The 26,795-nt window shown below is 34.2% G+C and overlaps 1 protein-coding gene across 1 annotated transcript; it reads left to right on the top strand.

The window, feature by feature from the left end:
- On the top strand, positions 1–26,795 carry Wnt10 (Wnt oncogene analog 10). Its single transcript, XM_090108207.1, has 6 exons — positions 1–612; positions 6,640–6,875; positions 16,934–17,223; positions 25,438–25,569; positions 25,892–26,013; positions 26,321–26,795. Exons 1-6 carry the CDS (start codon positions 518–520, stop codon positions 26,553–26,555), a joined length of 1,110 nt encoding a protein of 369 aa, XP_089964333.1. The 5' UTR covers positions 1–517; the 3' UTR covers positions 26,556–26,795.

The following is a 26,795-nucleotide window of genomic DNA, read 5'->3' as shown; positions in this document are numbered from 1 at the left end:
TGTGCCGAAATATCGACGAATAATTGCGTAAACAAGGATAATCAACGAGTAGGTGGAGCCGGCGGCGGCCGCACGCCCCTCTAAACTTTTTTCTCGTCGTCTGGGCGGCGCGGAGAGCACGCCTCGCGTCCCACGCGAACATCCATGCCCGGCCAAAGACGCTCTATAGACAACCCGACGGCAACGCGCCGACGGCGTAACGTAAACAAACATTTGATACACTCCAATCGACTGTGGTGAATTCGAACCGAACTCTCCGATGCGGCCGTGCCGGTGACCCTCCCCCAATTAGCAATCAATAACGTCCATTTCAGCGATACAAATAGTTTTTAATACTTTTTAATTGACGCCCGATAAACCATGAAATTCCCGCACGGACTTAACTATTCGTAAAATGTTTCCGAACCAGTTTACACTCGTTCTTTAGTGTATTAAAAATGTGTGGCTCTCGATTCTGTACAAGTTGAGCAAGTGAACGGCAAACGATGAGACAATACGAGGATGTAGTGTTGCCGACATGAATATAGCTAGAGTCGCCGGGGAAAACTGCAGAATGTCCTGGACATTCCCAGCGATAATAATCCTATTCGTCCCACTGTTGAACATGGCGAGGTGAGTTTTTATAACTATTCACGGATCGATGTGAATTTAAATCACAATACCTATTATTGTAATGAGACGTGTGCGCGCGTAATTCACATTCAAACAAGCACGGTATTATGGTTCGTAGAGCTCGGTAATTTGGTTTGCATTAGCGTACTTCAACTAATCACTGAGATCGTAATGATACGAGTGTCAAACGATGGGGCGTCGCAGTGCATACGAGACAAAAACATCAGAACACTAATCATGCAAAACGTAAGTAGACAACGAGCGTTTAATGAATAATGCTAATGATAATGCATGTAAATTTAAGAGGTGACAATTATTAGTCGGGCCACCCAATAGACCGTAATGCTGCCGATGTTAATAGCCGTCGATATGCACGCGGCTGCATAATGAAGTATGAACAAGTTAACTGTGTGATTGATATTCCACCGATGGATGCCGCTGGCAGCCACACAAATTAGACTCAAGCCTGTCTATTAAAGTCGGCGACTGCTTAACATGCGCTAAATAATAAATATTGCAAATTGCAATACAAATAGATTAAATGAACAAGCTTTGTATTTATATAATAAATCGCAATGAAATTTCCATATTTCGCATTAATCAATCGATTACCTAGTAAATAACTTGATGATTTATATTTTGCAAAACTTCGATCGATTCTCAAATGTGATACTTATTATTTTTTTTGCAATATTGTGGCAACGGCTCAATATTATTGAAAGAGTTTACATAGAGTTTCCAAACTTTCTCAATTAATTACATTTTTTTAAGTATTATTTAAAATTTTCATTATTGTTAATAAGTAAATACATTAAAAGATAACAACAATTTTATGTACTTACTAGATTACCGCCCGCGGCTTCGCCCGCATTTTCAAAGGAAAACCCGCATAGTTCCCGTTCCCGTGGGATTTCCGGGATAAAACCTATCCTATGTGTTAATCCAAGTTACCCTGTATATGTGTGCTAAATTTCATTGTAATCGGTTCAGTAGTTTTTACGTGAAAGAGTAACAAACATCCATACATCCATACATCCATACAAACTTTCGCCTTTATAATAGTAATAGTATGTACTTATTCTTTTCCAAATGAACAAACAAATCATTTTACAAGATACTTATATCTTATGGCTTAGCCATACATAAGAAGACTCTACATAATTTAAAATCTATTTAAAACTAATGACTCAATAACGAATGTTAATTTGAAATTTAACGCAGTCAAAATTAAATAATAATTAATCACAAAATCGCTTCTAGTTTTATAAAATCCATGTTTAGTATTCAATTTTAAATGAAATTGATAATAATCTGCTCATTAATTGGCTTATTTGCTTAAATATATAATATGTTAATGAGATAATAATATATTCATAACATTATTAATCCCCGTATCTATCAATTAATTTGACATAAAAACATTTATCTCCAAAAGTCCATCCATTTCCCGTAGACAGCTAAAAGTACAAACAGTAATTTCTTATCAGACTTTCAAAGAAACTAAACCTAGACTAATTGCACTTTATCAAGCTCCAAAAGCCTAACCAATATAACAAATAAATTCCCGAGATATTGATTATCTCGAGAAATATTTCTCCCTCGATCGATTTCAATACACTTAACTCCTTTGCGTTAAGAATCCCTTATCTTTAGTACTAATTGCCTATATTGGTACTTAAAGGTTACGCCAACAAATCACACTGTATACTTATCCATTGTAGATTATAACCCGTACAAATAGGTACTAAGCCATCGTACACATTGTTGGTACATGGAATTTCAATCAGAGCTTGCAAATTCTACTACGGAACGTCGTAAGTTATTGTGACTTTCATGCAAATAAAGCCTCTATGTTATTTTGAGCAAGGCAGGGATTTGGACACAGTAAAGGTGACTTAGGATCATCCTGCATTAGAGCCGTCGAGAAAAGTATGTGCAGAATCGTCGGTATGCAGAGAGAGGCAACGCAAGTAGCTGTAATTTGTATTGAAATAACCTTTCTGAATGAGTATCTCTACGTTTCATCAGTCCGACTCAGATTTATTGTTTTTTACTGGCGTTCGCTTAAAGCACGAAATTATTGTTTTTATCTCGTCCGCGTGGAATTTTCGATGCAATTATATTAAGCTGAGCTCGGATTTTTAATTGGATCACTGAGTTTAACGATGCTAAAAAAGCCGTTGGTTACATCCGATAATTCTACTTCAGCGACAAAGTACTGTGTCATATTGGTAAGAAGTAAATATAGGCAAAATGAATGCCTTAATGGTTAAATGACACTTCTTTGTTTGCTTTTCTGTGATTAAGAAAAGGTTAAACAATAAGAGATATAAATAATATTTGTTTGCGTTATGCACCTGCAGCTGCGCTTGGAAATCATTCCAATAATAGGTGTGTAGAGTTTTTGCTGTCTTTAGGATATTTTTCTTATGTGGTTTTACTTTGACGTAAGTAATTACATTGTAATGATTTACTTCTGTAATATGTGCTCAATTCAATAAAGACAAATAGAAACTAAGTATATAACAATATACATAATATTAAATAAAACATGTGAATAAACGGCAAAAGTTTTAATTAAATGACTCTATCAAAAACTACATTGCATCTTTTAGATATTATGCTTTTTTTTACATCGTTTTTTAAGATAAAGTTAAAACGTGAAGATTCAGTTAAAAACATTTACATAAAACCTTATTATGTCAAAGAAACCAAATCCATGTTACAATGTATGAAAATTTGAAACAAATGATTTTATTGGAACGCGTATATTATAACCTCATAATCCTACTAATATTAAAAACGCGAAAGTTTGTGAGGATGGATGGATGAAATTTGGTATGTTAGCTGAAAACCCAGAACCTAGTATTCACAATACCTTTGAGTAAAGACTGCACTAGGAAACTACAATACATATAACTGTATGTGTAAGGAAAAGGCACATAGCATGCTATGTAGCTTTCCTTCACGTCGTGCGTCACACGATGTCACACGCAACATCCAAGCCGCGTATTAATAAATAGAAAGATGCAAAAAATGATAACGATTATAATGATTGCGTTTCATTAAGAACATTAAATGTATATAATTCGTTTTCCGAGCATCCCTTAATGATACGGCCGCATTCCCGGACCGTGGGAAGAGTTGAGATAACTTAAACAGTTATGCAAAGACGGAAAACACTGTTTATCTTTGTTACGATTATTTTTAGTGTTCCTCGCTCGGTGGAAATGTGTTTCCATTAGAAAGTGAAATAGACAACTGAAAAGTATAATATTCAAGTTATTGTATTGATATAATCGCATATAATGTATTGAAAAGGTTCTACTTTGATTCTTATTGTTTGATACTAGTTGTGCCGCGCGGTTTCACCCGCATTACTCCGCTCCTGTTGGTGATGATGATATATAGCCAATATTACTCGTGGATAATGTAGCTTTCGAATGGTGAAAGAATTTTTACAATCGGTCCAGTAGTTTATGAGCCTATTCATTACAATCAAACAAACAAAGTTTTCCTCTTTATAATATATGTGTAGAAAATACGGAATAGAATTTCCAGCGCAATCTATATTTCTGCTTTCGTATTTAAAATTACTAGGTACACACTATAAAAACGATCTCAATATTTTATATTTATAGGTATAAATATAAATAAATGAGCATTTAAGCTATCTGTTATCTGTTTATAGTTCCACCCAAGATTCGCACCATTTTCAAAGATCATACTGAGTCATACATACATTCAACAGTTCTAAGAACCACAATTATAACTAATATACAGAACCACTATAATATCTTGACAAACTCAACCATTTACAACAGAACTGATAAGGAACGCTCTCATTCATGGAAGTAAAATAGAAAAGTACACAGTCCAAACAATATGAGTCAGTAACGAGTACAAACAATTGACACGCGTGTTAGAATTAAAATAAACGGTTGTTTGAGTGAAAGGAATTAGATCTTGACCTCATATTATATTAACCTTAAAATAAGGAGCCAGATTTTTGTCTGAAAATGTAATTAGTAAAAAGCTCTTATTTCAAACTAGCTTTACGCTGCGACGTCGCCCACCTTGTCGAAAGTTAACAAATTATATACTAAAACCTTCTTTGAGAAATCACTCTATTAATTACCTAAATAAAAAAAACGTATCAAAATCCATAGTTTTAAAGACCTAAGCTTACATAGGGATAGTAATGAAAAAGCTCTGATTCCCAATGCTAAAAGCTTTGTGAACTAAAAATGAAAAATGACGAATTTTAACATAGAGCTAGATTTAATGTAGTTATACTTACTGCTTCAGCATTAACATGGAAAAATAGATATACCCGGTATCTACATAATACGTAACTTGCAAAGCATGCAAAAGCTCATTCTAGAGCATTTTTACATATTAATTATTTCATTGAGTTCTAAGTGTTACGTTTTTGACGTGTAACTTATAAAAGTACATTATCAATTCCCCAATAACATAAAGGAGCTTTTAAGTATTTATAACCACAATAAAGTTAAACCTATTTGAATCTAAATGGAGTAAAAATATTTAGATAAAATAATGAAAACAAGTCTTTTTCCTAAATACCAGTCACACATTGCAAGTAAATAAACATTAAAAAAATGTAACAAAAGCACGTCTCGCTCATATCAAAGTGACTATAAAGCTAAGTGTCGAATCACGTAGACACAAGACATCAGATCAACGTGAATTTGATGCGTGCTATCTTGACCCGGAAAAGCGGTTAAAATTATTTTATTAATAATTTTATTGTGACACTTTTTGAAAATTGTGCGTATAAATACCTATAAGATGTAATAAGAACAAGTCTGTGTATGTTTTGAAGCTCGAAGGCAAGGAAAAATAATAAAAATGCAGTGAGCATTAGGTACGTATTATCTATACAAAACACATAAAAGCTTTGCAACATAGCACCTGATATAAAAATTTTCTCCCCTATACTAAAATATGTCTTTCAAAAACGAATATATTCGGACCTAAAATTTGATGCTCTCACATTTATTATCCTATACAGGAAAATTATATTAAATTATATCGACATGTTCCAAACATTAAAATAATTTTCCCCAACACATTAATACCTCAACAAACGTTAAGTGTGGTAATTTAATAATATTAATATCCGTATTACCCGAAGTCAAAGCGGGTGGTCGCTCACGAGGCATCAACAGCAACTTTAATCAAACGAGATTCGAGAACAATCCATAACAGAACATTCCACGACCGAAACCCCGTACAATAATATTAATTAAAATCTTATACCGTCAAATACTTCACAAATATTTGTCGGAGAACGGGAGCCCTTACAAATTGTTTCATTTACCAACTATTCTCAACCCGTGCGATACCATCTGCTTGGAATAAATTAATTATAATGACGTTTATTTTTCGAACGGCTACCAATTAACGCGTAATATGTTATAATATAAAATGTACGATATTGACATTCGATGACTTTTAGATAATTATGTTAATTTTATTTATAGATGGCATAAAACTATGTTATACACCGTAACGTCTACATATTAATAAAATTAATCTTAATTAAATGTGTTCCGTGACTTATTGGTCTACAGGCTCGTGTAACTTTTTGCGATACGACATTTACAGCTTACGAATTAATAGTATGAAGCGGAAAATCTATTTATAAACAGTAAATCAACGACTATTTTATATCTAAATTTATTAGCAAATGTGGTATATTCAGCTCATATAAATAATAAACTTAATTTAGAAATAAACATAATTTGTATTAATGATAGACTTACCTGTAGAAATCATTATTCTCTGTTGCATCCAACATATAAAACAAATGTAGTCTTGCGTACCTACATTGCAATGATTTTAAGATTTTCTGAACTGAAATCATAATTGATTATTACGTGTAAAGTAATAAGCAATTTACATTTTACATGCATCTTCTAACTTTCGACTCAGAAATAGTAGGTACCTTATAAATAAGTACATTTTCAGTACATTATTTCAACACATTATCTAAAATTACAGCTCAAGAGGCGAACTTCTGAAACTCAACTCTGCGCTCGCGTGCCGTTTCGTGCGCGGCCTGACCCGAGAGCAGAGGACGATCTGCCATGATGCGCCGGACACCGCGTCTGTCGCCTTCGAAGGTCTGCAGCTAGCTGTGAAGGAGTGCCAGCATCAGTTCCGCTGGCATAGGTGGAACTGTACAAGCCTATTGACGAAAAGTTCCAACCCGCATGCTAGCGCGCTGATGAAACGAGGTGAGGTGCTTTTTGGTATTTTTCTTTAGTAAAGCTTTTAAAAAGATTTCATTCGCAATGGATATACTTACTTAATGAAACTATAGGCGCGTTTGATTATTTGTTTTTGTCTTTCGTTCCCATCAAAAGGGGATAGGGGCTAGTTTTCGTGAAATCATAATTCATTTTCAATTTGATATGAAACTTAAAAAATAAATAAAACCGTTTTATCAGGATATTAAAATATATACTTGTGTATAGCTTACGAAGGAAATAATATGTAAGCATTCATTTTAAAAATCCATATTAACAACTAAAATTATATTTCATAAAATAAAGTAAATAAGTTTCACATACGTCCTAAACGTAATAAATAACTTAGAAAATATAGTAAAAGCGGTAGCCAATATGGAAAAGACGCAGTAAAATAGTAGACACAAATACGTCTCTTTGTTTAATTATTTATCATTACAAGACACGAAGTCTAAGTACTTACAGGGGCACTACTGTAAAACATACCCATATTTTGTTCATGTCAACCTCAAGACGCTACTTCATTATGCAGGATAATAAAATATGCAAAGCGATAGTAAAACACACGGATTTATTTATGAAAGCCTTGTCGCAAACGGTTGACAAGCAATTACTTGGCCCGCGTCATTCCGCGTAGGTGGCAATCGAGCCAGCTCGCATATGAGCTTTATAAACTGAACCAATTGCAAGCGGTTCGATCCGAATTTATTACGACGAAAAATTATCTACGCGTATTAATACAGTCGGGAATGCGGTCGCATTATGCCGTGTATTTACAGATTTCTTTATGTCTGTATCTCTGGGTGTGAAGGGCTTTGTGTTTTTTCCATCGTCGCACACGTTGACGTGGAAATTTACGAGCATGGAAGATGGGAGACAACAAATAATAAGACGGACCTTCGTTGCCAGGTGGGTTCGCTCCCGAGGCCGCGATTTCACGCTACGTGTGGGTCCGGCCAACGCCCCTCCCTCACCTCACCAATTAATATTTTAACTGAAATTGTCTGAACGGATTCCAGTGAGACTTGTTTAATATCCTACACGTCCTCTGGTAAAATATTTTGTAATCGTGAACCTGCATTTTTGTGGTATTCGATTTTGGTTAGGGTGTGCTAAAGGGTGTGCTCATTTTAGAAAAACTGACGTTACCTACAAAACAAAAACAAATGATTTAAAATAATCTTTGAAATGAAATCGAAAATGGACATGCATAGTGAAATTTTTGACGGTAATTTTGACAGCACTACATGATTGCGATACAACTTGACAGGTTTAATAGATTATCCGTAAATACGTAAATCTGGCCATTGTGTGCGAGACACAGATCTCTATTAGTATTGCTAACGCGCCGGAACGACACCTTCCGGCCCTTCAACAACACGATTCTGTTTAAATTGAAAAATAGTGAAAAAATAGCGTAACTAAATACTTAAACATCTTTCTTAACTTGCCCATTGTTGGGGTCCCGAATTGAAACGTTGACGGGTGAAAAAAAGAGAACAAATCTAAGAGATGCTTTTAAATAAGATAATAGCGATCGATGATCGACGAAGAAAGATAATAATGATTCCGGACCGTTGGATTTTTTCATCGACGTATCTGCATCGATGAAAGAGCGCTCGAACGTCCCATTTTGTATGTGTTACGGAATTCGTCACGCTTCCCTGAGATCCTCCACACGTTGTTAGCGCTCTTGTGTACGTGACGCTTATGTAAAGGGACAATGAGGACAATTTAATGACTTTTGTGAAGCTAATGAGACGATTGTTGGAATCGACCTCGCCTAATAGCCAATGATGGGGAGATTAGCGCAAGATCTGAGATGACGCGTCAGATGTCGGCACAATGGGCATATAGCAGGGTGGCGGGACGACGTGTCGATACGATCGAGTGCACGTGACCAGCATCCACGCCGCGAACGTCATAAAAAAGTGACATTTATTGGCATTTTATATCAACAACGTGTCAGGTGACAGACAATGCGCGGTTATGATGCTGCAAAAACGAGCATGTCTTATCTGACAGCATGTCGTGGGAATTCTCTTGAGCGATGTGACGTCTTAATTTCATATCATCGCAGAACATGGCTCGCGGAATTAGAACGCATGTCAATATTTAATGCAAGGGGCGGGAGGGGTGTCATTGTAATGGCCTAAAATAACATTTTAAGACCAAAGGACGTGTCGAAATGTCTCAATGTGGCCGACATCTAATGGCCACGATAACATCTCCTTGGCGCGTTACCGAATCGTGCTCCTTCGGATGCGTCTCAACTGTGAGAAAAAACACAAAAGGGCCCATAAAAATATGAAATTGTCCAGAGTACTGCGTTCCCGGCTCGGACGTGACATTGAGTGTTTTTTTGTGAGCTTCCATTGTTCAGTGGATTGCACGAGCTTAAGTACTTAATTAGGTAAAGGTAATGATGTTGCAAAATTATAAGGAGGGTAATAGAAACGGTACTTCACGCTTGTTGTGTGAATTGTTTGGTTTCAAATAGAAGTAAATTTTGAGTGACTGCGTTTTGTACGTGTCTGGTTTCATGTAAAAATGAAATGAAATTAAGAATATAATTTAATATAATGTTCTAGTCTTAAAAAAATATAATATAATAAAAACATCTAAAAATTAAAATACTTACACACCAATTAGGCGGATTCTATAGGTTTTATAACATCAACCTTTTGATTCAAACATACCTTTACAAAAGTAGGTACTTAAAACTCCATAATTCATCCCAAAAATTCAAACAATTACGATTCCTTTGCATATAGCTAAATGATGGGCAAAGTTCTGGATAACCTTCAGCCGAGCATCGAACCCGGGGCGCGAGGACTCATTGTTCGGTTTTGGTAATTAGCAATTCGTAACGCACAATCTAAACCATTTCCACACGCCTTAATTGGCACAAAATTCTGGGCCTGACGCTTTCGTAAAAAGTTAATTAAATGTGGATAAATATTTATGTATGACGCGACTATTAAAATTGTGATATTTTCGGATTTATGTAGCGGGCGAAGCGAATTGCGAGCGTTTTAAACTTTTAATTAATGGTTTATTGGAAGATTGTTAATTTATCGGTTAGTAATTAGAGTCAAATTATGGTATAGAATAATCTCTAGCAATGTAAAAATTAATAACTGAAATGTCTTTCTAGACTATTTACGCATTACCTACGTAGATACAGGTGCATGCTATACATGTTATGTTTATTTTCAAGGTGTGATACATTCATACATGTCTTGACTAAATTAACAGTTATTTTAAGATTAAATTATTAGAAAATAATATAATAAACTAACAATCTTACTTACAAGTACTGACAATTTATAGTTACGCAGTATTTAATTGGAATACTTAAAAAAAATATTATTTTGATTTAAATTACAATACATATTAAATCATTTCATTCTTGTCCATTTGTTAGTCGGAAATACAGATCAAAGAATTCGAAGCTTTTGAGAGTTTTAAGCTTATTGTTAGATACAGGGCCGATTTTTCAATGCTTGGATAAAACTTATCCGTCCAATAAAGTATTACACGATAATATTAAAATGTCAAGTAAACTGTCAGATACGGGCAATTAAAATACGTTTTTAAAATGGTAGTTTTATACATATTATTCGACGAATAAGTTTTATCCAAGCATTGAAAAATCGGCCCTAAAACAACTTATAGGAAGTTGTCTTCGATTTCACGGTTTTAACGAAAGTTATAACTTTATACTTACTTACCGTAAAATACCTATTTTAAAATTTCATAAATACAGTGAATAAAATTACCTATATAATAAAATATTTTATCATGTTTTGTAAAACGATAGTTACCTAAAAATGATATTAATAAACAATAAATATACAACCACACGAAATACATCAAATAATAAATCTATAAAAATGAACAAAGGCAGGTTATATAAAAATATTGATTTCATTATTGAAAGCCAATCAGTCCCAGGTGTGTTTACGACGAAAGTCGTAAAGCTCAAGCCTTTAAGTTACTCTTTCACCTTAGATTCGTTACGAACTTCAATAATAAAAAGACAATATAAAATTACACACCTGTGATCTCTTCATTGCAATTGCAATTCCTACATGAATATAAATATACTGAAAACAGTGCTTCCCATGAAGTATGTCAATAAGAAGCCCACCGACTTGAGAACGGGATCAACACTCGACTTAATAATTAATTAATTATTCAACAAGCTGGTAACGTCCGCATTTACATAGTCAGATGCGTAAAGCCAAAAAAACCCGAATCACAATGGCAATTGCTGTTAAACAGATCACAAACCTTACCATACCCTTATTTAATTAGGTATACTCGACAAAAAAGTCGTTAATTCATTCAGTATACTGAGAAAATTTACAGTTTATACACACGGACGCGAGAAGCGTTGAAAAAACGTTAAATCGAAATCACGGTACTCGTAAATCACATCGAGTGACCACGCTGCGCACACGCTTCAAAAACTTTGTAGCACAATATGGAAAAAGCAGACCACCTCAAGCGGGTCTTGGAAAAACCTTGCATTATGCGCATCCGATTACATAAGGGTCTGTTAAGGTCCATCTTCTAGTGGTACGAGCGAAGAGCTTTTCAGCGTTGGCAAAAGATGAAGGATAGAAAAACTGAAATGTTATACTAGTTGAAATTTAAAGTTTCAATTAAATTCACGAGAAAGCTTTTGCAGATAATTTTATCAAAATGTGCTACTAATAAATCACATACCTTAAAAAAATTACATTTCGTTTTCATTGGGCAATAATTATTTAGATTGTAATTTATTAGCGTTAATACACATAATATCAATAAGGCAGTACTTTCTGAAGTCCAAAAGTTACCGTCGCTCACGCTTACGCGTATTCTCAAGAAAATTGTTCTCTCTTCGCTCCGCTCCACTGGCTTACTACCCTTATCAGTACTTTAAAACGAATTGGAGTTAAAATAAAACGTACGATATGATAATTGAAATTTGTATTTACTTAGGCGCGCTGTGAATTTTTTGCGCTCCGGCGCCGTTTCCATAAACGGCACGAATGGAGATTTGCCAATTTTATTTTATCCGCGGTTCTGGGAAGCGCGACGTGATCGTTTATCTACTCAAAGTGATATTGTTTATCATAATTTAAGTACCGTACCTATTAAATAAATATGGATTTATTTATATAGCAAGTATAAAAATAACATGTCACTTAGTTATGGCTCAGAAAAAAAAAGCTCCTCAAATTACCAATTCCTCAATTTCCTGTAAAAGAAATTATGCCACCTTCTCTTAATTATCAAATAATCTCCCTGTTCTCGTTTAATAGGATATTAAAGAATTTTCAACAGGTGACATGATGTTGTAAAAACGTAAATACGTTGGTACTTTTAAAATTATTAGATGTAGAGAAGATAAGATTAGCTTGATATTTATTTATGTCCACTCTCCAAATCCTGAGACATATTTTTTCGTGAGCGTTACCAAAAATAATTAAATGTCATGCATTATTGAAAGGTGGATAAAAAGCAAAGATACAAGTGTAAGGGAAGAATTTAAAATCTCTCACCCGCTCGCGATTCGCGGTATTTGGTTTAAAAAGCTCAGCGTATAAGTAGAATGCATTGGAATCGATCAAGAATCCAGATTGCGAGATAAACATATTAGTCTACAGGAATTAAATACACTACTCTTTATTCTTATGTAGTTGATTAATTTGAACAAATGTGAAACTAAAAACATTTGAAAGTGCTTCACAATCTCTTTTATGAGTTGTACAAGCGATATTACATAGTTTTAAATTTCACTAGTGTAACATTCCTTTCAAATTGAAATTAATGAATTTTAATAGTTTTCTATGCAATTCTAAACTACATTATTGAACTACCTTAAAAAAACCCTAAGCGAGCGTAGTCGCAGACACAAAGCCTGTGAAAATCTCTCAAATTCAATCAAAATAACGTGTCACAAAACTTTTAAATTCTTAATTCCACACCACTATTACTAAAACTTAACAGCTCTACTCTATAAAACATTCAAACAAAACAGCTATTATATATAAATCCTCAATACACACGTTCCGGTCACCCATAACTCTAACCTTCGAAGTCGATCAATCGAGCGTGGTATATATTGCTACAGATCGATGCTATCGAGTTTCAACGCATCAGCAAATATAAATTTGTCACTGGGCTCTTGGAAAAAGCGGAATCTTATAAATAAACAATAATCGCCCTATACGGCCGGTACACCGTAACATTCTTCGGAAATGAAACCGATGTTATTGATAACGTGGTCGTGTTTTATATGATACGATATTTTGTGGTGTCGTAGCGAGAAAATAATGCAGTAGGCAAAAGATGTATGTAACAAACGTTCAGATAAGCAACTGAAAAAAACATAAAGTAGGACCTCATCATCATCATCATTTCTGTAGAAATGAGGTCCTGCTCTCTACAGACTGTAATTACAAACGTTTAAGCTTATCAGCTCTTCTTTCCGTAGTCTTTAATTTTTTTGACAATATATGCAATAAAATTATGCCATTTTGCAACTTAAAATTATAATGGAATAAATTCTGTTTAAATTGGTCATGTTAAAATAATTTAACCAAAACTCTATATGTAAAATAATATAACAATAAATCTACTACATTTTATTCTGTACCACGTGAAGCATCACCTCTGTTCTTCCACGTCCATTATTTAAAACTTCAACTAAGCATTTCTTCTTAAAAGTGTCAAAACTTCACGACACGACAAACCGTATCGTGACGTCTAAACGTCCCTCCAATCACAAAGTATTAATTCACTTGACAAGAGATGATCGCAGCAGATAATGCTTGATTTATAATGATTATCATTATATTATACTTGAATCATCCTAAATCATGTGCTGTCCAGTTTTTGCTGTAAGTTTGATGACCTAGAATCGAGGACTTTTACGAACTTATGCATCTTTCATGCGCTCACTCGTACTGTATTGTACATTTGATTTATATGGCACGACTGCTTTATTTTTAATACTATTTTACTGGAAGGCAGAATTAAAGCGAATAGATATAGAATTTATGTTACTGGAGCGAACAATAGTAAAAAAATACCACGGAAGTTAAATCGAAGTGAACCTATATGAGAAATGTTCCTTATATCCTCCTCCTCTTCCATCCTATACTTATGTTTAAAGTTTATGTTATATGTAGTTTACACAAGTCATAGGCAAAATTAGTTAGACAAATTCAAAACACGCTAATACCTATTAACTCAGAATTCTCTATTAAATTTCATTTTCTTTTCGTAAGTTTTTATGGACGTCACTTTATACGTCTTTAATATCCCATACCCAAAAAAAATATAAAAATAACTGGTATTAATTAGCCCACTGTGTATGCATCATATCACGCTATCCCAAAATAAAAACTCCTTAATTCTAATCAACCGTATCTCGACGTCAATTAGACTGCTCACTATCCTAATCCATTGATAACGCGGCAATCGTATTAATCATTCGATACAATCGAATTAATTTACTCGATTCTGATATCGATTCATCAGCCCCGTTTAATGCACTGTGAGAATTATTTTTATTTTATTTTTTTCTTCTATAGGTATTCTCTGTAGTTTCTAATAGTAACTCGTCATTCATGAGACCTTTGTGCTATTGTAGTTATGACTATGTAAATTGGTACTTTTCTCCTAGAAGTAACTCTGATAATCATATATTTAGCATTTTAGTCTTCGTATTTTATCTGTTAATGTATGATGTACCTATTTATAAAAAGAGTTACAGAAAAAGAGTCTTCAAAAATATTGTAGCGTAGTTCAAACGTTATTAAGTAATCGTATTAGCACTCTTGTAAGAACAGTTTCTCAAAAAAAAACGTTGAATTTAATAACGTATCTTTTTATATTGGCTGAACAACCATTACAATATATCTCATTTATTTATAATTTTTAATTCGTCAAGTCATCCCATAGTAAAAATAAATTGTAATGTAAGACGCACAAATCATTATAAAGTCAAGTCTATAATTAAAACCCAAGAATTCTAAGATCAAATCAACTAGCTAAAGCTCTTAAGCCCTAGCATCTACATCAACCCTTTAATTTAAAACAACACGACTTTTTAAGACACTTTAAGATTACGCAGAGAATAAATTGCTTGTAGTATAAGGAAAAGAATTCCGCACATTTATCAATTACAGATAACCGTAAACACTATAAAAACCAGGAATCGAATCGGAGAGCAGGTGGTCGAACGCTTACAGCATCTTAATTGCCTATTAAAGCATGAGGGCTCTTAAAATCGTTTTAATACCAACATCACAGCGTCCATTCAGGCCGACACAATGAAATAGCCAGAATAGCACATTATTAACCTTCGGAGAGTTACAAGCGACAATTAACTGACCGAACATAACCTAAGTCAAATGCAAATACCCTATGATTCTGTTTAAGGTAAAAAGATTACATTGTCCGAAGGCAATAGCTTATCTTCGCATCTCGAATGGTTCACAGTTTAATTTATTGCAATAGAATAGATAAATGTTCGATCGAACGTCCGCGTTCTTTGGTATTGGCGGCAATGCGACAGATACAGCGGAGATATGCTGCCTACATCTTAGGATTATGTATAAGATTTAGAGCGAACTTAGCGGCTTCCTGATGGCTTGCGATATTGCTCCTGATATGCGCTAAACTTGTACGCTTCATAAATACCTCATTGTTTTGTTATATATTACTCTTCGCCGTTTTATACATTGATCTGTAGCTATTAAAATTACTGAATTGTGAATTATCGGTCGTAGCTGTAGGTGTAGACGAACGAGATAGAACTTTACGAACCGGTGTGGTGATACTAAATCTATACTAATATTATAAAGCTGAAGAGTTTGTTTGTTTGTTTGAACGCACTAATCTCGGGAACTACTGGTCCGATTTGAAAAATTCTTTCGGTGTTAGATAGCTCATTTATCGAGGAAGGTTATAGGCTATATTTCATCATGCTACGGGCAACAGGAGCGGAGCCACGGGGGTGAAACCGCGCGGAGCAGCTAGTAAGTGTTATAAAAATGTATGAATTTGGCTTCTAGATATACAAATTTTTAATTTAATAGTTATTGGTTAATATTTAATAAGTAGGTATTTATTTATCTCTATCACAAGAATAGAGAAAATATGTGCACAATTTCGTCATCCTGTATTACGAAATATTTTTAAAATTATGTTTATTATGCTAAACTTATAGGCACTACAAGTAATTAATCAAGTAAAAAATAATCTTGAAAAAAATATAGAAGTATAGTGCCGTTATTTAGTTATCATGCAATTATAATTTTTACGACTTAAGTGTTTATGAAAGTTATTAGTGATCAGAATAACATCTATATTCTATATCCTTAGTTTGCGTAGACCACACTGAATATATGGAAATTAAAGAAACAGGCTTTCATTGATGTTCCTGCATAGAGGCTTTTATTGGAAGTTAATTAACATAATTCTTGAATATATAGCGGACATAAAGGCAAAGACACTAATAGTTGAATGGGAGACTGGGAGTTCTAGTTGTTTGTAGAAAAAATTGTAATCACATAGAGTAACTTTATACTAGATATACGCTCTGTGATCAGTAATTCTATTTTCTTTTACAAATCGCTAATGCGTACGTTGCTGTACATAGTCCCATAAAAACTTACAAATTCTTTTAAAAACTGACTTGTAGTAATTAACAATTTATTGGAACATTTTCTCATTTTTTGATGTGAAACCATCACGTCATGGAGTAAGGCGAGTAGGCGACCATTTTGGTATCTTTGAATCTTGCCAATGAAGCACTTTGGCAAGTGTGCTCAGCATACGCTCTTTTTAACCGACTTTAAAAAAAGGAGGAGGTTCTCAATTCGACCGTATATATTTTTTTTAATTGTTATACCTAACATTACCTAGCATTACCATGCCTTCTATTTTAACAACAAATCTGCAATTTTATTTAAAACATACTGATTAAATGATCAGTATGTTTTAAATAAATTTACCAACATAACATAAACTTTAAATTCTAGGTTTCCGCGAGTCCTCGTTCCTGTACGCGCTAACCGCCGCGGGTGTGGTCCACTCGATAGCCCGCGCCTGCGCACAAGGCCGCTTGCTATCTTGCGGTTGCGACCCCGTGGGGTACCGGGCCTCCCACGACCCCAGAGGGCGGTTGCGCGCCAACAAATGGGAGTGGAGCGGCTGCTCGCACAACCTAGCGTATGGCATCGAGTTCTCGAAGAAGTTTCTGGATATTAGAGACCAGGTGGACGATCTGCAGTCGAAGATTAATGTGCATAACAATAATGCGGGTAGATCGGTGAGTATAGTTAGATTTCTACAATATTATAACGAAAAAGTTTGTCAGGTTGGATGGATGTTTATTACTCATTCACGAAAAAACTAATAGATGGATTTGGATGAAACTTTGCAGAGATGTAGGTTAAGTAGAATAACACAAAAGGCTTAGAGAAACCGCGCGGCATAGCTTGTAGCTTAAATAGTTATGTTCTTTGTATTAATCGCGTGCATACGTTATAGTTTATTAATTATTAAAACATAACCTAAAAATTACAACGTATGTTCACATGTTGAAAGTATACCTACCTTTCTAGTGAAACGCAAGTTTCTTCAGAAAGCGGCTCTACCTCGTTGTGCATGCTTATAAAGTTTATACAAGTATTTTTTTACATGTACCTTTGATTACACGAAATTTAGAATTTAACAATATGACATGTTCTTCTATCTTTGTCTATCAATTCAAAACCTTAAAACAGTGTAGGAGTATGAAAAATAAGAATTCTTTGATATCTAATAATAACACCGGCTGTATAGAATAAGCATAATCTATAGGTACATTAAAAGCGTATATACTATATAGACAGGTTAAGGGGAACTGTTTCATAATATATTACCTATGACTATTATAAGTACCCGCAAGGGATCACGTGACTATAATCGAGTAGCGTTTTTATCCCCAATAGAATAGAGTCAAGACGATTGAATTAATGTATATAATTCGTTTGATCTACAAAGAGAGCCAAAAGACTGCACTAGTGTTGATGGCCCTCCAATTTCTTTATTAGAGGAATACCTACTTGTATTGCCGCGGGGTGAATACAAAATTAACAACTAATTGGACGTGAAATCACAAAGCTTACTTTTAAATTTCTTTGTTATTTTTGTTCATGCAGAAATAATTAGGTAGGTACTCTTAAACAATATAAATGATTTAATGTGAAATAATTTTATTGCAATTATTTAAATTGTACGTGTTTATGTAATATTTTTTTGATTTCCATGAGCTTTGCAAGTAAATTTGACCCAAGAAAATGATAGAGTATTATTTATATCTAAAGAGAGACTTGCTGTACTTAGAGGTACGGTTTCTTAAAAAAAACATCGTTTCTTTATATCCATTTAGGTATTCTAAAAAACTTAAGCGACAGCTTTCAAGCTTATCAATCAGTAACATTTTAGAGACCAAATCCTATCACATTGAATTTCTCATCCAGTAACATAAGCATTTTATACCCTATTTCAAATAAGAGCATCATAATATTCTATTATTAATACCTTGTTTTTCACCGCCCACGTGTCGTATATAAACAAGGGCTAAACAAAATGGTCGACGAAGGCGTTAAAGACATCCAGAATCGAAGTGAAGGGGCGTGGCTGTAATCACAAATCTGGGTGGTCCCGTACATTCACTTAAAACACACAATTATATTGCGCAGCTGTGACGGCCTCATAAAATACAATGTTCATTATATCAATACCGAGGCTTAATCGAATTTTATTACGATAAAACTTATCAACTTGTAAAACGAGTTGATTTTTAAACTGATAACCAAAGTTTACCTTCACATGTTGATTGCAAATACAAAACTATTTGCGTCAAGCTAATCTAATATTAAACAAAATATGAAATAAAAACACGCAGCCCGCCTAAGTCCGCTGTTAAATCATGAGGTACAGTCGAGTCGAGCACGTGTCTCACACATAAATATGTCACTTACTGATTTGTTATTGTCCATCAACTAATCTGCCACGCCAGTCAACTGGGAGCTAAGCATAGCTAAGCCAAAATACCGGACCTACCGTACCGGATTACTTATTATAATTTAATAAGCCTCTACTAATAATAAACATGTCAAGTCGTTGTTAAATACAGTATCGTATAGTTTGAAATGCTGTTTGAATGTTTTACTTATGGAATTTGATCGTATACCATGAGTAATATCATAATATGACGTTGTTAAGAATATTATCGTCTCTACATTCTTCTAAAGTAGGCACTAAGGTAGCATAATAGATTTCGCATTGCATTTTTGAGAAAATAGCTATTACACATATACATATATATATTATATTTTCTGACTAGAAGCTAGAGAATCCGTTTAGATATATCCTTCTGTATCATTTGAGTAGTTTTTACAACTAAGTAATGCATAGGTACAAAAGTATTATCAAGAAAATCAACTAACTATAGTCTCATAATTAAACCTCAACACCAGAATTATCATCCACGCGTAATTTAAAAAATGTACAACAATTACTTAAACAATTTTATTCACGCCTGTACTTTTTTATAATACAAACAGCGCATAGGTACAAATTATTTAATTTGTGATTCGTTTATAGAGGTTAATTATATGGTGGAGGCGAGCGCCTAATTTATATCGCGGCTTCGCCCGCCGGTTGTCTGTGACATTTATAGTGAGATAATTACGTCTTCTACAACTATTATTATTTTTTATTTCACCTAAATAGTCTCGAAGCTGCGAAATCTTTTAATTATAATGTTTATAACGCCTAATAGATTCATTGGAAGGTGATAAACAGTTAACTTGGAATATGATTTATTTTATATTTTGTTTGATTTCTTGATAAACTAACTTTGAATTTTAGAAATCGTATAGAGACGTATAGAGGAAGTATCTACAATATAGCAGGTACTGATATTACCTACACAAGCTATTTTTCACGTTAATATCGTAATGCAAAATTGGAAAACTAAATATCATTGCCATTGAATTTTCAAGATATTTTTACTGTCAGTTTGTCGTAAATTAACAAAATTAATGTGAACAATTATACGACTAGCTTATCCAGTAGCGATGCAAAAAAGCAGTTTATTACATAAATTAATATAAACACGTGGTTTTATTTGACATTTTATGGTCGTCCACTGTGGCCCCTGTTTAACGATAATTAAGTAACAAAGTTGCGTTTATGGCACAAAGTGGAGATTAGTACTATATGAATTTCCGTGGATACAGAATGAAATATTATAATTATAGCCTATTCATTATGATAATTTATTTACTGAGATTATGCTCAATTTGTTAACTTTTATTAGCTTTTATGTATACGAAAGAGAAGGTGATCGTTTATTTTTTTTACTAGCTTCCGCCCGCGACTCCGTCCGCGCGGATGTCGGTCTTCGCGTGGATGGTTTATTTCTCCATTTTGAGTAACTCAGATGACAATGACATCTTATAAATATCTATTGGACCCAAATACGGCTAGGCCTATAATAATACGCAACGTGTGTTCGCGGTTCTACAGAACAACGTCTATGGATAAAACTGAAAAATTAAGATTAATTTTTTTTTACGTATTTTTCCAGGATAAAAAGTATCCTATTTTACGCCCAGGATAATAAGGTGTAATTATACCAAGTTTCATCGAAATCGAACCGTTAGTTTTCACGTGATGTCTTCACATACAGACAGACAGACAGACAGACAGACAGACAAAAATTTTTTTAATCACATATTTGGGTTTGGTATCGATCCAGTAACACCCCCTGCTATTTATTTCTATTTATTTTTCAATATTTTCAATGTACAGAATTGACCCTTCTACAGATTTATTATATTTTTTTTTATAAGTCTGAACAATGACTTTTATTGTTAAAAATTTTCCAGTTTCAATTTTGTACACATTAATATGTGTATGTACAAGTGTCGTTTATAATTAAAATTCTTGACATTTTTTCAGTACCCAAATGAGAAAAATCTCGCGGGTAATGCGTAAACTACTCACTCATTAGGTAGGTACTTGGTACTTCAATCATGATCAAGATACACTTCATAGAAGAAGTGATTACAGTATAAAATTCGTAGAGGCGTAAACTTTTTAAATTACATCTGACGTCATAACCATGACCTATCACGGGAATTAGCTACAAATATGTAACGCAGGCGGTGGTCCGGACCCCACACTTGACCATTGTTCGTTCTAATATTTTGTTTTGTGGGGATATAATTAACAGCCTCCCAGAGAGATCTCAGTTAGACACGCTCGCCGTAATAACCTGCGATGATATTTATATTAATGTCAAAATAAAGTCGGCTTCTATTGCACCGTGGTGTAACAGTTGGGTGACTTGGTGGAAGTCAGTTTGGTGTTAATCTGAACATTACAATAGAAGGATGATAAGGAGGATAACTTCTGCTTTTATTTTTTTATTAGAGAGCCCAAAAAATGTGAATTAACAATTGCACTATTACGAATCCCGAACTTTGAAATATTAAATAAAAATGCATACTTATTTGCACTAAGTTGGAATAACACTAAAAGAGTTCATGTAAAAATATTGTAATTATAATACAATCTTAACATACACCCATATTTTAACGCCTAATCGGTATATTATTTAATAATTGGTGTTTCAAAGTTTGTTTCGGTGTAACAACGGTCACTTTTCTTCAGCCGACTAACAAAAGATACATCTCAACCCACACAAAATTAGGTATCACATTAGAGAACCGAAGTGATAATTATATTACAAAAATCTATTCGAAGAGTTAATATTTTGTTATGCGTGTATTAGATTATGGATTTGATTTTAATTGCCCTTGACTATATTATGATATTGAAAATAACCTCAATATGAACATGTAGCCCATTTTATGAGTAACTAATAACACCAAATTGGCAATGAAATTAAGCTTATGGGGCTTCGTAACTCGCATTATCTCGAGATTATCTTCCAAATCTCGTAGACTATTGCCCTTATAATTCTGCAACACGCTTTATAACCACGAAATAATTACAGACACTGTTTCCTTCTGGAACCTTCATTGATATTCACCTGTTTCACATATTTACTCGCTACCCTACAGATCGAAGGTGTCTCAGCTTGTTTTTAAATAAACAACTCAATGCATGAACGAATACAATACAATTTTAGTTGTTACTATAAATCAATATTATATAGTACGTATTATAAGGCCATACACTACACAAAACAATTTAATTCTATTATCGGCTGGCTTATGCACGCATACGGCGTTACGTGATCGACAACACGGTGTAAATGAGATTTGAAATCTTTTATTAAATTAGAACTCGATGGGAATATATGTTCGATTTTGGATGTATAAAATATATTTTTGGGTTCATTAATTTTCGGAAAGAGGTACCTACCTACTGAAGAATCTCTATTCTAGAGAGACAGACTTAGTTTGCCTACATATACACACACATGTATACAAGTTACTCTATATTATATCTTAAGAAAAAGATACGAACAAATACTCAAAACAAAAAGTAACCTCTACCTACATTTATGAAATATTACAGATACATACTAAAAGCGTATCAAGGATTTTTCCCTAATCTATCATCTGAAATTCTAAGACTTCATTCAGGTCACTCGGAACCTCTTCAATTCAATTACAAATCAACTGCGTAGTTACAAATTAGCATCATCCAATAAGCGACTTCACCGATTTATTACTAGTTCCACAAAATTTATGAACCAAATGGAAAGTGGTATTTATTAATTAGATATATCCATCGAAATGCCTCATTGAAAAGATATCGCGAGTATTCTAAATGCAGTGGAGTAAACCCGGCCTACTCACCGACCTGCCGCAGGGGCAATATTATATTATATACAATATATTTTGGAACAATCTCGTTTGCGAGGCGGTTGGAGCAAAGTCAGCTGTTCTCGAAATTGCCCCTGCTTGCCCTATACAAATCACAATTACGAAGCCAATTAAGGGTACAATTCCAATGTTGCCCCAGCTGCAGATACGCGAGTAGGCGGCTTTATGAAATGACTAGCTTCGACTCTAGGACATTCCGATGGTTTAGTAATTCATTTGTCCGTCGCATTAGCTTCGGTCATCTCAAACCTATTAGCATTATTCAGTGCTAATCGCTCAAGAGATTACGCAAACATTCACGATAGCTGAGATATTGCTAAAGACAAGTATTTATTTCCTGTAGATTAATGGGTAAGTACGCAGCATGGATGACATTATGCTGTTTATGTAGTAGATTTGAACGAATCGAAGAGAGTAAAAATTTGTATTACATTACTATGCCTTCAGTAAAGAATACAAAATACCCAAAAACGTTTGTTAATAATAGACTTCTTGTGATTTATCAAGCATATTTATAAAACATGTATCTCTGAAAACAAGATATGTTGAATTATCGTCAACTATTGGCGTTAAATAGCAATCCTAATAAATAGGAGAGCAATATTGCATCGTCCAAATCTTCTTCCTATTATTTACCGAAAACAATACAAAAATTACCTATTTCAATCAAAACTATTAAAACTTTATTTCGGACGTTTAAAAGAAAATTACTTATTTATCCGTAAGAAACAATTATGTGACAATTGCCGTAAGATCGTATATGTATAAAACTCATTATTACAACGAAGTAGCGTTGTTTTATTTTAGCAATTTTCGTAATTATATAATATCTAAAGTTGTACTTAAATCCCAAAACAACCTTGAGACAAAGTCACCTCCGCGATATTTACAAGGCGCGTCAAACAAAATTACATACTACGGGGCATTTTTAATTGGGCTATTGTATATAATGATAGGTTAAAACATACTGTATCATTATTTGTCTAGTTTTTGCTACCATTTCTGAACCAGTTCTTAATGACATCATATTTACTCAGCGTCGGAAATGATGGTGTAATGTGTGCGTCCATCGACACTACATAAACACTTTATATTCATGAACGGCTCAATTAAAGTAGCTGATGACATGTACTTATGTATTTTTAATACTGCTTCACATTATGTACCTTAATATTCATACATTAATCATTACAATGATGTTAATAGCGAGAACAAAGATTGAAAGTAAACTCGGACGCAGTGCCTTTTTGGTTGTGTTTTATGATTTTTCATTAAAGTAAGTAGGTAGTGTACTAAAGGTATAATTTAAAAATAATACAAAAAGTGTCAATGATAAAAATCATAATCTATAAAAACTGAAGATAATAATCCATATATTATTATGTCTACACAAAATATGCAAATAAAACATGAGATACAATCGAAGCTCGAAATTACCTTATAATAAATCAATACAACGTAATCATTAGCCCCATCGAGGCCCGGCTAAAGTGTTATAGAAAGTGGCTTTATTGAAACTATTGATAGTCGGGCCGGCTGCGGGCCCACATTAACCCGCCGTATTTCACGAATCGCCCGCTGAGGTGAGAACATAATAAGCGGTTCGACTCCATTTTTAATATTCCAGCTTCATTACGTCGTATTACAAACGTCTTGGGTGGCGAATTCTATCGCGAACGCTCTTAATGCCACGTTATTAAGGCACCGGGATAGGAGGGCGGGCCGTTGCTCCGATTTATTTGAAGTTTTCGTACCGACTCAATTTGGGAAATTATTTCGCCGGCGGCGCTCGCGAAATTAAGACGTCAGCGTGATTGCACTGAGGCGTTTAATTATGTAAATGTTATGAGCTAGCGGTGGGTGGTTCGTGTAATTGTGGCGAGATGTGGTCACGTAGCTACAACAGATTTATGATTCCGTTCGCCGCCTTTGAAAAATGAGTGACGTGAATGCAATAACTTTATCGACTCGCGTCCCGAGGGGTCGGCTAAGATGAGCGGAATTACGGCGTGAATAGTATGAACAGAGACTACATTGTGTGTAATGGTATATCCTTAGATACGGATAAATAAAATTCATTTCGCTATTAACTAACTGCCCGAAGAAAATGTATGTTATCTTGATTGCCAATGAAAGGAAGATCGTCTTGTTTTCTTTATGGCATAGATATTTATATACGCTTTGTATGTAGGCACAAAGTACGATGTAAATAATGCAATTTACGAGTTTTACTTCAAATGAAGGCTTAGAAAAACAAAATATGTATTCATTCAATATTCGATTATGCGCAGATACCTTAATTTGATTCTATAGTAGGTATGTAAATGCTTACATCAAACGAACATAGAGCTAGAGCTAGAGCTAGAGCAAGAGCATTATTTCGTGATCTTTTAACGAAAACTCGCATTCAGTGTTGTTCAATATAAGAACATTGCATAAAATCTTTTCGAACGCACTAAATACAAAGAAAGAATGCTCTACGCCTGTTTACACTAAAATAATTTGACATAGTGGGGTTAGAATGAGCATTCACTCATTTGATGTAATTGCACCGTTAAAAAATAAGTTTTTTTTCCATCAATACTGTTTAATGATTTTCTTTTGTATTCCAAATCATTTTATTTTTTCAGATATTAGCATCTCACATGGAGGTCCGGTGCAAATGCCACGGGCTATCCGGGAGTTGCCAAGTGCGCACGTGTTGGCGAGCAACACCGGACTTCAGAGTTGTAGCGACCACTATTAAGAGGCAGTATCGTAAGGTAATTTGCGTTATATTATAAGGTATTTTCATAAAAGTTCGTTTCGGGAAAAAGCTTAGAGGTGAGTCACATGCGATACCCTAGATGTTACACCTTATTTTTGCTAATTTCAAATGGGATTAAACTTGAGGAAGGTATACTGTCATTATAATAAACTAGATGGAATAGACACGAAGTTATATTTCCTAATGAAAAATATTATATTCAAATATTCTTTTGTTCGCCAAAGTTGGATCAGGGCCGATATTTTAAGTGAATTTTCTTTTATAATTTCCATGTCTCATCAATTTATATTTCTATGTATAACTTAATTTAATTTCAGGCTCTGATGGTTGCTCAAGAAGAGCTTAACAACGGTGTGTCAATATTAAGAGGAAGGCCTCGCGGGAGAAGGAAGAGTCGACCGCGACCGGCGCCTAAAACGAGCCTCTTGTTCTTCGAAAAGTAAGCATACATAATAAACGCTTTAAAATATAAGTTATAGGTAAATGATTGACAAATCTCCAGAAATAATAATTAACATAATATTAAATATCATAATATCATAACAATACGATGATTTAAAATAGTTATAATAGACTAATTTTCTGTGGTAATAATAGATTCTAATAACTCTATATCTTACGAGAGAACATCACAGAAAATACCTTAATTCATCAATCATCACGCCATCCATCAGTACATATCCATTCAGTCCTAAAAAATCTTTAAAAACTTCCCAAATCTTAACTAACAATATATTTGCTCTTAGATCGCCCAGTTTCTGCGAAGCGGATCCCAAGCTCGAATCATCAGGCACATCAGGCCGAGTCTGCCGTACTGGCAGAACATCGCGGACCGGCTCTTGCGACTTGTTGTGTTGTGGTCGAGGCCACGACCTCATTAGGAAATCTAGCATCAAGCCGTGTAACTGCACCTTCCACTGGTGTTGTAGAGTTGATTGTCAGAAGTGCCAGGATGACAAATGGGTGGCGGTTTGCAAATGAAAATACAAAATTTAACTCACAGATCGAATTCTTCGCAGCATTCCACAGTTATTTGTGTTGTAGACTTCTAGACGACTCAAATATTGTAAACATTGGTTCTGTTGTTGGTCGTTGATGTTGAGAAAAGAATACACACAAGTGTAATATAACGATGCATTTACACCAAACGAACATAGAGTAAGAGCTAGAGCTAGAGTAAGAGTATTCTTTCCTGATCTTTTAGTGTAAACGAAAATTTGT

The sequence above is a fragment of the Colias eurytheme genome, chromosome 2 (genome assembly GCF_061535395.1).
Source record: "Colias eurytheme isolate Ceu_HAF_F1 chromosome 2, ilColEury1 Martin Lab GWU primary, whole genome shotgun sequence".
NCBI lineage: Eukaryota > Metazoa > Arthropoda > Insecta > Lepidoptera > Pieridae > Colias > Colias eurytheme.
Note: the sequence above shows the minus strand (reverse complement) of the source record. Positions and strands in the feature narration are given on the sequence as shown.

Coding starts and splice junctions, on each gene's coding strand:
- Wnt10 (XM_090108207.1), top strand. CDS start 518: ATGAATATAGCTAGAGTCGCCGGGGAAAACTGCAGAATGTCCTGGACA. Junction 17,224..25,437: donor ACAATAATGCGGGTAGATCG/GTGAGTATAGTT, acceptor TTATTTTTTCAG/ATATTAGCATCTCACATGGA. Junction 26,014..26,320: donor AGCCTCTTGTTCTTCGAAAA/GTAAGCATACAT, acceptor ATTTGCTCTTAG/ATCGCCCAGTTTCTGCGAAG.